A 17,307-nucleotide genomic window follows, 5' to 3' on the forward strand; every position below is an offset into this window, starting at 1 on the left:
GGGGTAGAGGGTCCAGGGGGTAGAGGGTCCAGGGGGTAGAGGGTCCAGGGGGTAGAGGTCCCGGGGGTAGAGGGTCCCGGGGGTAGAGGGTCCCGGGGGTAGAGGGTCCCGGGGGTAGAGGGTCCCGGGGGTAGAGGGTCCCGGGGGTAGAGGGTCCAGGGGGTAGAGGGTCCAGGGGGTAGAGGGTCCAGGGGGTAGAGGGTCCAGGGGGTAGAGGGTCCAGGGGGTAGAGGGTCCAGGGGGTAGAGGGTCCAGGGGGTAGAGGGTCCAGGGGGTAGAGGGTCCAGGGGGTAGAGGGTCCAGATACATTCGTGCTCATGCATCACATGTGTGGGTATGTTCATGGTGTGTACGTCTATGTGGGTTGCATTTTAAAATGTTTCAAAACAAGTAAGTTGTATTAAGAAAGGCATGAGATTAGGTCAAGTTTGTACATTAGAAAACATCCTGTTTTGTAAATAAATTAAAAGTTTGGAAGTTTTCTCCAAAGCCATCTGTGAATGTGCCGTACATTTTCAAATGTCAGTGTCTCCATTAACTCTGGAGTGGCAAACTATTTGCTGTGTCCATACCTTCCTCAAGGCAGTGCCTTTCTTTGTTCCTCCCCTTGGCAGAAGACATGTTCATTAGAACAGACCCAGTGAACACACAGGGAATCATAATTAAAGTAAAGCGACCCACTAACACAAAGGCAGAGAGGAGAAAAATAGTCATTTCATGATAGGAATTGGAACCGCCAGCCAGGGAGCGCACAGGAGCAGCATCACAGAAGTGCTGGACGATATTGGAGCCACAGAAAGACAGTTGAATACAGTGATGAGGATGCACAGAGAAACCAGGAACCCGACCATCCAAGATGCCACCATGAGGGGCAGCAGATCTTGGGCGTCATCCGGGTGGTGTAGTGCAGCGGGTTGTGAATGGCGGTGTAACCGTCACAGGACATGGCCGCCATGGTGAAGCAGTTGTTAGCTCCCAAGCCAAAGAAGAAAAACAACTGTGTGGTGCACTCAGGAAGAGAAGTGGTCTTGCTGTCTGGCCGCAGGTCCACCAGCTCGCGGGGGATGATCACCATGCTGGTGCACGTCTCTGAAAAGGACAGGCCACAGAGGACAAAGTGCATGGGGGTGTGAAGACAAAATTAAAATCACGTTTTAATGATACATGCAGTGATACAGAGGTTGCTAGTATTCTTGCAAGACCTCGCAAGGAAAAAACTGGTTCCATCAGAATTGTTTCTTAGAAAGAATCATTTTATAAGAAAGAAATTTTTTATTCTGTTGAACCGAACTGTTGCATTTGGATTTAATTGTCACTACAATCTTGTGTGTCTTCACTAATATTTATGGTTAATATACTCTCTGCAATTGCTTACAAATCTTTAATATTTCCAGAGATCTCAGTCTATATATCTCCCTAGGAGCCCTGTAACTTCACCTATTTTCATTCAAGTGCACATACTTTGTGGGTATTTCATTGTGTTATTGGCTTTACTGGGGAAGGGAGCAGTTGGTCATATATATCGGTACAAAATGAAGTTGTTACTGGAATTATAACCATGACATTAACAATGCATGTAGATAAGTAGTGATTTTACTTCGTAAAAGTAGAACTACATCCCCTTAAATTTAGCCAATATTATTTGCTGTGCCCATGAACATTCTCTAACAGGTGTGATGAGACTGCACTTCCTGCCTTAGTTATTCAGACAGTTAAAGTTGTTTCATGGACCATGTGTTTTAAATGAAAAGGAACAGGTAGGAAATAAAACTATAATGCAAATCTAGACCCATAGCAGGATAGTTGACAGCTGCATGTCTGCAGGAAAAAAATAGTCAATATTTTCTGTGAGGATAGATTGAAATGGGATTAAAGTACAGCTGGATTTTATGAGATGCTCTATAACAGTACACATTTCTCTCAGACTTAAAAGAAGTATCTGGATGAGTTTGACAACTTAGACTATTCAGTAATCACAAATTCTATCAATTTTTATATAACTATTGATAATTTTCTAATGTGGCATTTCAGAAATATGAACGCCTTGCTAAATACTGTTTGTAATAGATTCAGGTTTGCTCAATGATGCCTATGTGATGACTTCTCTAAAACCTTACCAAAATGATGTACACAATTCATGACCTTTTTACTAGAGAAAGATACAACCCCGTGAACTCAAGAACTGTATGATGCTGTATGCACTGTATGCACTCAGATTCTTCTAGAAATTTCCTAATTATGTTTATATATGAGCTTGATCAGTATCTTTGAAATGTTATTCTGAAGAAAATAGATCATATATATAATATTATAATAAACTTTTCATTAAACCATTAACTGTTCTTGGGCCTCCCCGGTGGCGCAGCGGTTGAGTGCTGGGTTGTGAAGCTGCCCGCGGCCTCTGCAGCTCCGGTTCGATCCCCAGCTGCTCCCCGGCCACCGGAGGAGGGTCCCACATGGCGCGCAGACCTCTCCTGCCGCCCGCTGCTCCCCTCAGCAGTGTACTTCGGTCCTTCTGCCTGCTCTGCTCCCCACTCTGGCTCTGGTGAATCCTCTCACCCTCCCGCACTTCTGACTGTACCCAGTGCATGTATAAACAAAACAAACAAATAAATAAATAAATAAAACATGCCTCTAAAGAAAAAAAAAAACAAAACTATTAACTGTTCTTCCATAAACATTCAGTTAATCTTATGTATCAAATAAATTATATTCCCAAATATTTTCTTTTGTTTTATGCTTGTCAGGCAGAATTTTTTGTTCGTTTTTATTATATTCCTATGCATAATGTGAAAGTTCCTGCCAAACTGCAGAGGTAATTCTTATGAGCAAAGAGTTTTTTTGGTGGGGGGAGCAAGGGGTTAGACATTTTAGTTATTTAAAAAACACAAGAAACACTTAGTGTCATCCTGTAAATGCTGTGAAAGCTACCAACAAGGATTATGTTGATATCCATTACTCTTAAGGACAAAGATGAAATTTAGCTTGGCCCACAGACCCTGGATCATCTATACTGCATCCTCCTTTCTTTTTTTTTTTTTAATTAAAGATTTATTTATTTATTTATACAAGCACTGGGTACAGTCAGAAGCATGGGAGGGTGAGAGAATTCACCAGAGCCAGAGCGGGGAATAGAACAGGCAGATGGACGAAGTACACTGCTGAGGGGAGCAGCGGGCGCGGCAGGAGAGGTCTGCACGCCATGTGGGACCCTGGTGGCCGGGGATCGAACCGGCGCTGCAGAAGCTGCGGACAGCTTTTCAGCCCAGCGTTCAACCGCTGCGCCACCAGGGGAGGCCCCATCCTCATTTCTTAAAATAAACAGAATGATATACCCAGCTCATGGGTTGGAGGAATCAACATTGTCAAAATGGCTATCCAAACCAAAGCAATTTAGAGATTCAATGCAGTCCCAAAAAAATCACAATGGCGTTCCTCAAAGAAATAGAACAAAGATTACTGAAGTTCATAAGAAATCACAAAAGACCCCAAATAGCCAAAGCTTTCCTGATATCAAAGGGGGGAAATGAAGGTATCACACTTCTAATTTCCAACTATACTATAAGGCCAGAGTAGTTAAAGCAGCATGGTAATGGAACAAAAACAGACACACAGACTAACGGAATAGAATTGAGAGCTCAAATAAAAAACCACTTGTTTATGGACAAGTAATATACAAGAAAAGAGTAAAGTACATACACTGGAACAAGGAAAGTCTCTCCAATATATGGTGGTGAAAAATAGGAACTACCACAAGTAAAATAAAGAAACTAAATCATTATCTCATACAACACATGAAAATCAACTCAAAATGGATAACAGACTTGGCTATGAGACCTGAAACCACCAAAATACAAACACAAAAAAGAATAGGACAGAATAGAATGAAATCCCTAGGTTCCAAAAACTTGCCTCAAGTTCATAGCCATCCCCAGTGTCCGGCCCGAAGGCATGCTGTCATTTTCAGTCTTCCTAGAGCTCAGATGCTGATGCTGGTAGCAGAGATTCCAAAGTCAACAAGAAAAATGGTGGCAGCAACATAGAGAGTTCCACTTTTGTGGAAGTGCAGCCGTGGGCTGACTTCTGGGCAGGCTTGCCAACCCTATGAGGCCAGAAGCATCATCAATTATTTGGGTGCTAAGACTCCAATGAAGCAATGCGGAAGGAAAAACATCTCTGGGAATAACCAAAGCCATGTCAAGGAGCCATAGGAATGCCAACATCAGGGTTCTCCACCACGGAGTAAGAGTAACATCTCTATAGTGTCATTAATGGAGATCGCTCACTTCAGTCACGCGTGCGCTGCAGGGCCTCAGGTCACCTCCAGCAGGTGCTCAGTAAATGAGATTCCTTTCTCCTTCCCTGAGGAGCCCAACTTCTCCTCGTAACAGGGATTTGCAAGGAAGGAGGTAACATCACTTTAACACATTAGAACAGTTAAGAGGCAAAGTGGATTATCTACAAAATGCCCAGTTCCCAGGTGAATGAGTCACTGTGACTGATGCAGCCTCTGAAATAGGAAGAATCCTCTTGGCACCAGGTGTCATGGAGAAAAGATCTCAAGAGCTCAGGAAAGGGTGCTTCCAGGTCTCAGGTTATCCCCCACGAAGACCTTTGCACCCCCCGTTTCACAGGTGGGTCCTTTAGTGACACGGAGAGGGTCACTGCTCTCACTACACTGAGTTGGTTAATAATAAACCAATTTAGAAAGCCAAGAGTGTGGAGCTGTGTGGCTCTTGGTCACTCGAGGCTCAGGACAGCCTGGATTCTACTCAAGGGAGAGTCTAAAGTCAGCTCATGGGCCTCCCTGGTGGTGCAAGGGGTTAGGAATCAACCTATGAAGCGATCTGCAGCATCTGCAGCCTATGTTTGATCTCCAGGTGACCAGGGAGCTACCCACATGGCGCAGCAGACCCCTCCTGACTCGCCAGCGACTCCCCTCAGCAGTGTACTTCAGTCAATCTGCCTGTTCTGTCCCCCACTCTGTCTCTGGTGAATTTTCGCCCCCATACCACCGGCCTGTACCTCAGTTCTTGTATGCATAAATAAATCTTTAAAAAATAAAAAAAATATAAAGTCGCCTCAAAAGGCAGTTTCCAGGTGTGAAATCCCCCTTCCAGGCTCTGAATGGCCACATCAGCTGCGCGACAGGGAAGTGATGCTTCAGCCCTCGGACATGGGCCCAGGCCCAGTAGTGGCAGCACGTCAGAACCCGTGAGAAAAGCAGAGCCCCAGGCCCACGCGGCCCACTGGTCAGAGCCTGCACCCTGGGAGACTGGACGCAGCTCGGCCTCCTGCCTGCCGGAGGGGCGGGAGGGGGATGGGCCCCAGGAAAGTGGAAAACCCTTCCCCAAACTGCACTGTAGACCGCGGGGATGAAAACGCACAGGCCAGCGGGGGATGGAGGGCCCAGGACCCGCCAGAGCGCCCTCGCGGGCTGCAGTCGGGAGCAAATGTCTCGGGAAGGGGCGGAGCCACGCGCAGGAGGGAACGGGACCCCTGAGTCCTGCCTGCCCCAAAACGAACCCCCAAGGCCCCAGTTCTCCACATCCAGCCCACCGAGCTGGGGCCACCCCGAACCCTTGTGTCTTCCTTCCTCACCTGTCCACTCCAAGGCCGCCGGCTTCCCAGGTCAAGGGCAGTGGCGCCCCACGAGGTTCCTGAAGGACCAGGCTCACCCCAGATGGAACCTCAACCCGAGTTGGGGGCCAGCAAGGCCAGGGGCCCGGCCTGGGCGACCGCGCATGCGCGGTAGCAGCACAGGTGCAGCCAGGTGAGCTGGGCGGGGCTGGGCGCGCTGGGGCTGCCGGAGGCCACGCCCACCGGGCCGCAGGCGAAGGCGGGACGGTTCGCAAATAAACAGGTGGAGCTGAGCAGGGAGAGAAGCTGCAGAGGAGACTGAGGAAGGAAGGAAGCAGGATGGAGAACCAGAAGGAGACCTGGAGGAGGCGCATGGAGCCGAGAGACACGTAAAGAAAGTACACTTGCCTTTTGGTAATGGACTGGGTGACACAGATGTGGGTGAGACCCGTGGGGAGGTGACAATGGCTGTTTTTGTCTTGATTTTGATTTTCCTCTTTTCCCTCCAGACTTGTCTGGTGGTTTCTGATCCTTTACTGGGGGTCCCCACGGGAAGATGCTTTAGACTTGTGGCAGGCTTTGGGGCCTTGCTCTGGGCCAATCCTGCTTGGGTGGACTTTTACCCACAAGGGGACGGGTAGCTTTGGGTGCTTCATTTAGAAACTAGACTCTTTGCCTTTCCTGTATTGTTTCCTAATTGTATTAAAGTTCCTTCCCATTAAAGTCTCATATGTTTTGTGTTGATGCGGCGGATGGCAGAACCTATTTAGAGCAGGCAGGTTTGGGGGGTCTGGAGTGCTCCTCTCCCTGTCCTGTAACAGGAGGACGAAAGTGACAAACCTGGAAATCGGGTGCCCCGAGACCAGACCTGACTCACACAAGGAGGTGGGGGTAGAGGGAAGTAAACCAGAGTTCCCCATACCCCCGCCCCTGGGGAAAGGCCCAGCCCAACAGGGTTGTCCCAAAGCAGGGCCATGGGAGCCCAAGAGCTGTCCCAAGTCAGAAAAGGGTCCCAAAGAGCCAGAACCCCCGACCTGGGCTCCGGGGCAGAGGTCACTCCATCCATGATCTGATCCGGTGCCCCCTCCTGTGCTTCTGCGCTGGGCATTCTTGTTTCTCCTCTTCTTGTTTCTCCTTTTCTTGGCCCAGATCTGTTTCCGCTTCTTGGAAGAACACCTCTCAAAGCCACACAATGCCACTCATCTCCAATTGTTTTTATTTGAAGCAGACAAAATCCTTGTGGAAGTTATGCAAAAATAGACACTGACGTGAGTAGTAAACATTTCTACCACTATTTTCATGCTGTGTTGGTATCAAGGGGAGAGAAAACGCAAACTCGAGTTAGTGCTGCTGAAAAAAGAAAAAAAATAATTTAACATTGCTGCAGGTCCGGGTCAGTCAAAACAACTTTGCTGAATCAGAACAAAATGCCACAAAATTACCAGTATATTATGTCAAAACTTAGTAAAGATCAGGTGTATCTCCAACAGTCTATTCAGTCCTTTGTAGGAAAATTTTTTTTTAACCCATCAAAAGTTCCATCAACAGGAATCTGTTGAGGCCTTTCTCCCTTATTTTCTCCAGAAACAATTTCTGTAGATATCAAACAACTGAAGTATACAATATAACAAGGCAACAATCACCACTGATAATTTACACACCAACCAGGTACTGAGAGGTTTATACACGTTTTAGAAAACCAATGTGCACGTGTTCCATCTCCTCCAAGGTGAATCCAGAGGGAGCAGAGAAGAGCTGGGCCTCTCCCCAGGAGGACTTGGCATATTCCCCAGAGGAAAAACCCCACAGCTGCTGGGACTTTCCCGCACCCTGGAGAGAAAGTGCTCCCTCTGAGCACAGGGGTCAGGAAGCCACCCAGGATGCCCAGGTGAAGGGGTGGCCTGGAGCGCTGCCACTGCTGCAGCGGGCAACTGCTCCATCCTTGGAAAGTCAGACTTGGGGCTGGCAGAGCCCAAGAGGCATCCAGCTCCAGGCTCTGGCCTGCGCCACGGGTACCGAACTTCAGCCTCAGTTTCCCTCAGCCCATAAAAGGAAAGCGAGTTTGGGGAACAAGGAAAGTGGTTGAATTCGTGGACAAACCAGGAGGGCAGTAGACCGACATCTGACGGACCACCGTCCTGCTCTTGGGCAGAGGGCAGGGGTCTTGATGCAAAGGGGAAAAAAGGGGAAAGGGAGGGAGGGTCTGCAAAGGGGCAGGAGAAGGGGTGGGCACGAGATGGGTAAGCTCCAGGCTGCTTTTCTCAACTCCTTGGAATGAGAGAAGACGAACCTGTCAAACTGTTACAGGGCAGCCCCGATACAAAACGGGGTGCCTGACTGTGGGTCCTCACCTGCACGCTTAAAAGGACTTATCAATGCTCTACTGCAGGCACACGTGAAAGGTTAATAAAGGTTTATTTACAAGGGAAGGGGAAATGAGGACATGTACAGCTCTGGGAGAAAAATGGGAGACAAAGTTTTAAATGCGTCCTACCCGATCCGCCAATCTGGAATCCCAAAATGGCACTCTGAGAGCTGGCCGCGAGCCAAGAGCGGTGAAGCCAGGAGGCAAGCGACAGAGCGAGAGACCCCAAGGCCCACGTGTCTGGTTTTTATACCAACCCTGGCTGCTTAACTCCACCCTCAGGTCCCAGCCACCCTCCCTTTGGTGGTGAGGGGATTTGTCTTTCCCAATGTCTTGATGGCTCTGGTCTGGAGTGGGGGTGGGGTCCACAAAGCCTGTATGGGATTAGCGCAGGACATTCTTTCCCCCTAACAAAACAAGGGGGGAATTGCGAGAGATGGGGGAGACCAACTTGTTCATTCCTATCTGAGGGACTGGTCACTTGTAGCTGCATCCCATGTGCTCCGGCAGCTCAGACCAAAACCTGATTCGTCATAAAACGCTTCTTGAGTTACACGTTTCCTCCTGGACTTTTTTAGATTTATTTCTTTATGCATACAAGAGCTGGGGTACAGGCCAGAGGTGCAGCGGAGTGAGCGGGGTCACCAGAGACAGAGTGGGGAGCAGAACTGGCAGATGGATTGAAATCGACAGCTGAGGGGGGCAGCGAGGAGACCGGGGCAGTCTGCTGTGCCCTGTAGGGTGCTCTTAGCCAGCACGGGTGGAACTCGTCCGGCAGGGGCTGGCCAGGGCTGGAGAGTGCCTTCTGGAACCCCCAACCCTAGCCTCCCCCCCAGACCCATGAAGGTGACCTGAAATGGTCCCCAGGTCTCACTGTGAAGCTGGGCACAACCTGAGCTGTAGGAGAGACGGCGCCGCCATCGGAATCCTGGTTGTTGAGAACGCGCTCAGGGCGGCGTCCTCCTGCCCCAGGGACGGTGCGGGGGCTCCTGACCCCCCAGCTCCCCACTGCGCGGCAGCGGCTGCCCGCCCGTCCCCGTGGGCCCCGGCCAGGGCCTCTCTCCTCGCCCGCCCTCGGCAGAGGCCGCACCGCTCCAGGCCCCGCCTGGCCCGCGACCAGGACACGCCAGCGGCGTCTCCAAGCAGAGTGGGTGCGCGCACCACAGGGAGGCCCAGGATAAACAACGAGGCCCTGCGCACGCGGCGTCCGACGTGGGTGTCACCTCCACCCTCTGCACACACGCACACCCCGGGAGCAGCGCGCGCCCCGAAGACGCTGTGGGCAGGGGGCCCGAGGGCACTTCTCCCGGGAAGACACCCCCCTCCCCCCAGCCACAGGCAGACGGTGACCGCGCCCACTGCCAGGAAAAGAAAAACCACCCCACCCAGACACCCTGTTATAGGGCAGCCCCGATATTGAGCGGGTTGCCTGGCTGTGGGTCCTCACCCGCACGCTTAAAAGGGACTTATTAATACTCCACTACAGACACACACAAAAGGTTAATAAAAGGTTTATTTACAAGGGAAAAGGAAAGAAGGAAAATGTACAACTCAGGGAGAAAATAGGGAAATAAAGTCTTTAATGCGTCCTACCCGATCCGCCGACCTGGAAAACCAAAGTCACTCTCAGAGCTGGCCTGACGCTGCGAGCTGGCGGAGAGCCAAAATGGGGGACCCCTCCAAAGCCCACGTGTCTGCCTTTTGTATCCACCTGGCTGCTTAACCCCACCCTCAGGTCCCAGCCACCTTCCCTTTGGTGGGGATGGGATTTGGAGTTCCCAGTGTCTTTGGCTTTGGCCTGGGGTGGGGGTGGAGTCCACAAAGCCTGTATGGAATTAGCTTTAGGACATCCTTTTCCCCCTAACAACCCCATCCCACGCGGGGCGCCGGCAACCGGCATCCCTGAGGGGGAGAAGGCGGCACCTGACTGAAAAGAGCGGAGAAGCCGCCAGGGGGCGCCCCAGCTGCTGGCAGAAGCCCCGCCCATCCGACTGCGCAGGCGCGGGCCGAACAAAATAGTGACGGCGCGGCTGCGTCGCTACGGGGCGCCAGATCCCACCAAGACGAAGCCCAGCCACGGGGACTGGGCGGTCTACCCCCTGGACCCTCTACAGGCAGCGGGTGGGGCGTCGGGCTCCTGCTCCCCAGCTGTGTCTGCTGCTTGGAGTCCGGGCGGGTCCGGCCGGCAGCTCCTCCTTCCCTCCAGGTCTCCTCGGGCAGCTCCGGGGCCACGTCCGCCTTCTGGGGTCCCCCCACACCATGGGCAGAACTTGGGGGATGCTCACCCCAAACCTGCTCTGAGCAGGGACCCCAGTCCGTCCACGCCCCCGCCGGGCACACAGTCCCGCCCCCCCGCCTACTTTCTCCAGGAACAATTTCTGTAGATATCAAACTGAAGTATACAGTATGACAAGGTGATAATCACCACTGACAAGTTACACACCTATCAGGTACTGAGAGGTTTGTACACGTTTTAGAAAACCAATGTGAACATACTGAGTGAGACCACGGAGAGCTAACCAATCACAGGGAGACTTGGAGCTTTAGAATAATCAGGGAAAGAAGGTCTATAGTCCCTGAGGCAGGACTCTGCTTTGGCTTCCTTGCTGCTCCCTGGCCTGGTTTCATGGCCTGGGAATCCCACTTTATTTCTGTTCCTTTTCTCCTCAATAAACGTCTTCTTTCTCTAAACAAACCTGCCTCTTCTGGCTTGCTTGCTTGAGCATCTGCGAAGTTTCTGCTGCGGCTTCGTGAGACACCAACCCGTGGTGGTCTAGTGGCTGGGGCTCAGTGCTGCCCCTGCAGCCTGAGATCATTCCTGGCTGGGAAACTAGGCCTGAAAACCTACAATTCTGGTATCATTAAGAGGGTTCGGCAAGTCCTCGAGATGCAGCAGCTGATGATCTGGGGAGGCCGGCAGGGTGCCTGCGCCCCTGCTCTGCTTGGAGACCCCCCTGGTGTGTCCTGGTCGCAGGCCAGGCAGGGGTCTTGAGCGGAGCGGCCTCTGCTGAGATCATACAGTGATTATCCATTGCTGTGTGACTTAGCTCACACAGTATAATGCTTCATGTTCATGAATTTTGTTATGGATGGCAGGATTTCCTGCCTTTTTTTTTAAGGCTGAAATCGTACATTGTGCATTTATCCTTTGGTGGACACTGAGGTTGCTCCTTTCTTAGTTATTGTAAACAATGATGCAATGAATATGCCGTTGCACATATCTTTCTAGTTAGTGCTCTTATTTTTTTTTTTGAACAATACCAGAAATGGAAATGCTAGATCTGTGGTAGTTACTTTTTTTTTAAAGATTATTTTTTTATGCATACCAAGAGCAAGGTGCGGGCCAGAGGTGTGGTGGGTTTGGGGTGAGAGGATTCTCACAGAGAGAGAGTGGGGAACAGAATTGGCAGACCTATGAAATACACTGCTGAGGAGATCTGACATGAGCAGGCAAAGCAGGAGAGGTCTGCTACGCCATGTGGCTCAGCTCTGTGGCCAGGGATGGAAGTCATGCTGCACTGGCTGCAGATAAAATCTTAATCCCTTGCACCAAATATATATATTTGCTGGAATAAGGCATTTATGTTATTCTGGACTGAACTTAGAATGAAATCTACATGCAACTTACTCTACTCAAGCAAGAAGAAAACCACATTTCTCTCATTGATAAGAGGAGCTAAAACATTTTAAATGTGGCTAAAGGAAATAAAAAATATAACTTATCATGAACTAAGAATCTTTCATTAAAGAACTCATCTAGTAAAAGAATTTCCTTTCACTTCAATAGAAAAAATAAGTTTTCTAAGTAACTACCACACAAAAAAAAGAGACCAACAATCAAATTCCTTTCCACAAGAGATTGAAATGAAAACTTAAATTTTTAAAAATATTTTGTGAAACTTCTTTTGGAAAATATCACTTACCTTCCTAAATTGTTCAAGTGTTATTGTCATTATAAATCATTAAAAATGAATAGTTATTTCATTTCTTTAATCAATAGTTTATTAAGCACTATTGCATGTCAAGGTAAAATAGAGCACTAAAAAAATTTTTTTTTAAATGTGAAATACCAAATTTAACCCAGTGAGTGAAAACAGACCAATTTTATTCCTATTTCCTGCAAATGGCCAACAAGCATATGAAAAAAATGTTCAACATCACTTGTAATCGGGGAAATGCAAATCAAAACTACCATGAGATACCATCTTACACCAGTGAGAATGGCACATATTAAAAAAACTAGCAACAACAAATGTTGGCGAGGGTGTGGAGAAAAAGGAACTCTCCTGCACTGCTGGTGGGAGTGCAAACTGGTCCAACCACTATGGAAAGCTGTGTGGAGATTTCTTGACCTACTAAACATAGAGCTTCCATATGATCCAGCAATTCCACTCCTAGGTATTTACCCAAATGACACAGAAACAGTAATTTCAAAGGGCACCTGCACGCCTATCTTTATAGCAGCACTATTCACAATAGCTGAGCTTTGGAAACAACCCAAATGCCCAAAAATAGATGACTGGATCAAGAAGATGTGGTACATATACACAATGGAATATTACTCAGCAATCAAAAAAGATAAACATATGCAGTTTGCAGCAAAATGGATGGAGCTAGAAGGGATCAGCCTCAGCGAAATAAGTCAGAAAGAAAAAGAAAAATACCGGATGGTCTCACTCATAGTAGGAATTTCGAAAACCTAAATGAGAGACCAGGAAAAAGACTAATCAATACAAAGTAAAAATCAAAATCAATAAGCAACTATAAACCAGAGACACACTGGGGGGGGGGCGGGGGAGGGATGGGGAAAGGAAGGACTAGAGTCAAAATAAGGGGGGGCTGCAATTGTATGGGAATATAACCAAAATGAAAATGCATACATTGTACAAAGATGAAAAAAGATGTAAGAATTATATAAAATAAAATATTTAAATAAAAAAGCTTCATTTCACTAATTCTTTTGTGGTTCAATTTTCAACTATATTAAGTTTTTTTATTTTACATCTACAGCAAAATCAAATTCTCAAAGGGCTCAATGACTAGAGCTATGAAGAAATGAATCTCTTGCTAGCACTGTGGTTTTTAATTTCTTCATTTTATACACAAAACAACTCCCATTTCTTTGGAGGGAAAATATTGGAATTATTATATTAAAATATATTTTGCAATAAAATAACATCTATTATGTCATCATAGTGCAAAATTTGCACCTTTCTGCTGTGTATTATAATTAAGTGTATTGTATTTAAGTGGAAAAGTTGAACATTGAAATATATATTAAATTATAGCCAATCTTTCCAAGACAGAATATGACATTTTTTGAAAAATAGAAAACACTTCTAATATCCCAAGCAAATAGCAATAACAAAATAATAATAATAATTTTTAAAATCTCCAGGTCAAGGTTTATCTTAAAGAAACTATAAATTTGAATGTCTCCATTTGTCTAATCAACATGACAACAGAGGAGGTTCCTGGCTTTACTCCTGAGATGATCATTCACAGGAACACTATACCCAAGAGAGTCCTGTGACTTGGGGCAAAATGGAGCACCCCTTGCTCATTGGAGATTGACACAGACTGCAATAGAAGAGGAGACAGAAAATAGTCACACATCAGGAATAGATGTGGATGGGACATGATGAAAAAGGAAATCTAATACATTGTTGGTGGGAATATAGAATAGTTCAGTCTCTATGGAAAACAGTATGGAGCTTTCCCAAAATATTAGAAATAGATATACCATAGGGTCCTGCAATTACATGAAGAATGCAAAACGTTAAATTGAAGGGATATATGCACTCCTATGTTCATTGCAACTCTGCTTATCATAGTGAAGTTATGGAAACAAGCTAAATGCCCAAAAACAGATGAGTAGATTAAGAAGATATGCCATATACACACAGAAGAATACTACTCAGTTAAGAAAAATGAAATCTTGCCGTTTGCATCATGGATGGAACTGAAGGGAATTATGCTAAGTGAAGCAAGTCAGAAGGAAAAAGCCAAATACCAGATAACTTCACTCATATGTGTAATAGAAAGAAATAAATGAAAGGAACAAATAGAAGTATAACAAAACAAACCCTAGAATTTGGACTGCAGAATTGAGAATAAAAGAGTAAAGGAGGAAGGTACCCGATGGACTATGGTGGAGGATTATGGGTGCTTTGGTAATGGATGTAGTTTGTTAACATACATTAGAAAGGGTGTAAACCAATATTACTGCAATTAAAAAAAAAGTCAAATTCATATAAACAAAGTAGAATAGTGATTACCAGAGAAAGTGAAAGAAATGGGGTGACATTTACCAAAGGGGTACAAAACTTTAGTTATGTAGGATAAGTTCTACAGATCTAATATACCACATGATAACTGTGACTAATACTACTCTATTGTAAAAAATACTGGAGATTTATTAAGAGAGTACATTTCACATAAAAGGTAACTATGTAAGAAAACAGATGTGTTAATTAGCTTAACTGTAGTCATCATTTCACTATGACATGTATGTCAAAACATGCTGTACACCTTAAATACCTACATTTTGCATTAAAAGATATGACGTTAAATATTTTCAAAATTATTTTAAAAACTGCAAATAGCGCTTTACTGCTACCACTTGAAATGGAAACCATTGAGATTTAAGAAACATTTCTTTGGGGCCTCCCCGGTGGCGCAGCAGTTGAGCGCTGGGTTGCGAAGCTGCCAGCAGCCTCTGCAGCGCTGGTTCGATCCCCGGCTGCTCCCCAGCCACCAGAGGAGGGTCCCACATGGCGCGCAGACCTCTCCTGCCGCCCGCTGCTCCCCTCCGCAGTGTACTTCGGTCCTTCAGCCTGCTCTGCTCCCCGCTCTGGCTCTGGTGAATTCTCTCACCCTCCCACGCTTCTGACTGTACTCAGTGCTTGGATAAATAAATAAAAATAAATCTAAAAAAAAAAAAAGAAACATTTCTTTGATTATTGTGAAATTCTTGAAGGAAAAGCAGCTTTGTGTCCTTAGTCCATAAACTAATACTAGGAATAATGGAAACACTAAATGAAATATTCATTGAGTTAAAGTCAATGTTTAACCAAGAGCTATTTGTTGAATGCTTTCTATGTACCAGACATTGTACGTTGAGCTAAGGATAATGAGTTCACCCACCCACCAATGTTTCTGTAACTGCATTTCCAAATACCAAATGACCAGTTAGCTCCTATTTTCCCTTATGTTTCAATTGAAATGTCATTTCCTCAAAGAAACCTTCCTTGGGCCTCACAAATAAATGCATTTGATAAATTATATCATAAGAAGTAGAGATTGAGCAAAAAAGCTACAACTTGGAACTTTTGACAGTGTGAGAGGGTAAATGCATAAAAATTTGAGGTCAAAGATGCCAAGTAGCTAAGACTTGTGATACCAAGATTCTGTTTAGGAAGACACTGTAGAGAAATCAGTCTGAAATCTTTTGTGGAGTTTCTCATTAAGGAATAAAAAAGAAGAATCGTGCCATTTCCAACAACATGAATTAAACTGATGGGAATTATGCTAAGTGAGATAAGTGAGAAAGAGAAATACTGATGACTTCATTTATATATGGAATATAAAGAAACAAAACAAAGGAACAGACAAAACTAAATCATTCCTTTGAGGGCCCTTTCTTTGCAAAGGGCTATCTATGCGTGTGCTAACTTTAGCTCCAGAATCATTGCACTGGTGAGATTATAGACCCCCAACTGAGGCAAGTCAAGCTATGAATGGGGAAAGTTCTACCGTACCAGTCTCCCACCTCAAAGAAATGATAGCTTCCAAAATTCTACCTAGTCCTCATCTAGTAAGAACTTAAACTGCCTGTCAGTGTTACCATCCATTAACACATGTAGTAGGGACAAAATTTCTTTTCCAAACCTAATTTTACAAGATTAAACTCAATTAAATCTAATCTCTGGTTGAACGTCTCCTTATTTAAATTGATCTCTATAATTAGTGAATGGGATTTTTCATACTTATGGGGTTGTATGAATAACTGAGAAGAACTAGGGTATTCTTAAGGGCTAACGTTAAGTGGAAATTGAACTGAAATTACATTTGGGAACATGCCCAAGAGAAGTTATAGTCTCATCAACTCCATTAAAAGACAATAGGGAAATAAGAAGTGGGGCATAGAAAGAAGGTAGGGATTTAAGTAGCCAACAAGGATGACAGGAAAGTAAATTGAAAGAAAGATGAGCATTTCAGAATACTATTTCCTTATATTAAAAATTGATAGAGCAGGGCCTCTCCGGTGGCGCAGCGGTTGAGAGCTGGATTGCGAAGCTGCCCGCAGCCTCTGCAGCACCGGTTCGATCCCTGGCCTCCAGGCGAGGGTCCCACATGGCGCGCAGACCTCTCCTGCTGCCCGCTGCTCCCCTCAGCAGTGTACCTTGGTCCTTCTGCCTATTCTGTTCCCCGCTCTGGCTCTGGTGGATTCTCTCACCCTCTTGTGCTTCTGACTGTACCCATTGCTTGTACAAATAAATAAATCTTTAAAAAAAATTGATAGAGCATACAAAGGGAAGAATATGTTATGTGCACTCATTCCAGGGGCTCCTTTAACTTAAAGACCAACTTTCACTTCTAAATCATTTGTCTTTTTCTCGAGATCCTTCTTGAGGAATTAGAAAAACATATATATATATATATGAGATTCATATATATTATATGTGTATATATATATATATAGTGAAAGAAATGGAGTGACATTTACCAAAGGATACAAAATTGTAGTTATGTAGTTCTACAGATCTAATATACCACAGTTACTCAGTGTTCCATTTTACTTAAGGCATCAGGACAAAGGTATGCTACAGGATTATGTGGCTGAATATTGAAGTTCTGACTCTTTTAATTGGGGAAAGACTGAAACCAGAAGTTAATTTTATGTTTTTTAAAGAAAATCAATGTATGAAAGACATAAATGTTTTCAAAGCTGGATATGAGTGCTAGCATGGAAGACAAAGCTATGTGCAGAAATACCGTGAAATTGGGACCCATGGAACCCTGGCATTGGCATCTGGCTCTGTCTCTCTCATTATCTATGGAATCATAAGTAATCTACAAAAATGTTTTGATAATCTATTCCTTTTCTGTAAAAAGGAGGTAATAATACCACATGGGATTCTTGTGTTGAGTGACATGATGTGAGTGAAAACACCAAGCACTGTAACAAATCAATACTTAATCACTAACACTTTGCTTAAAATAATCAACTGGTGAATTCTGGTAAGATAAGAAAATCAAATATATCTGTATCCTTGTAAAATAACATGTATAAACTTGAGATAGGCTCCAAGGAAATGTATAACAGCTGCATTTAAATAAGATTTGTGACATTTGGGATA

General features: G+C 45.6%; 1 protein-coding gene across 1 annotated transcript in view; it reads left to right on the forward strand.

The window, feature by feature from the left end:
- LOC119254954 (liprin-beta-2-like) overlaps positions 1-1,133 on the forward strand; it is a 23,188-nt gene extending 22,055 nt beyond the window's left edge. The window contains exon 5 of the mRNA XM_037521983.2: positions 942-1,133. Coding sequence (XP_037377880.2) covers positions 942-1,133 — 192 coding nt within the window. The remainder of the gene's footprint in view (positions 1-941) is intronic.
- Positions 1,134-17,307: the final 16,174 nt, after the last annotated feature.

This window comes from Talpa occidentalis, unplaced genomic scaffold (genome assembly GCF_014898055.3).
Source record: "Talpa occidentalis isolate TD23 unplaced genomic scaffold, MPIMG_talOcc4v2.1 talOcc4.3, whole genome shotgun sequence".
NCBI classification, from domain to species: domain Eukaryota; kingdom Metazoa; phylum Chordata; class Mammalia; order Eulipotyphla; family Talpidae; genus Talpa; species Talpa occidentalis.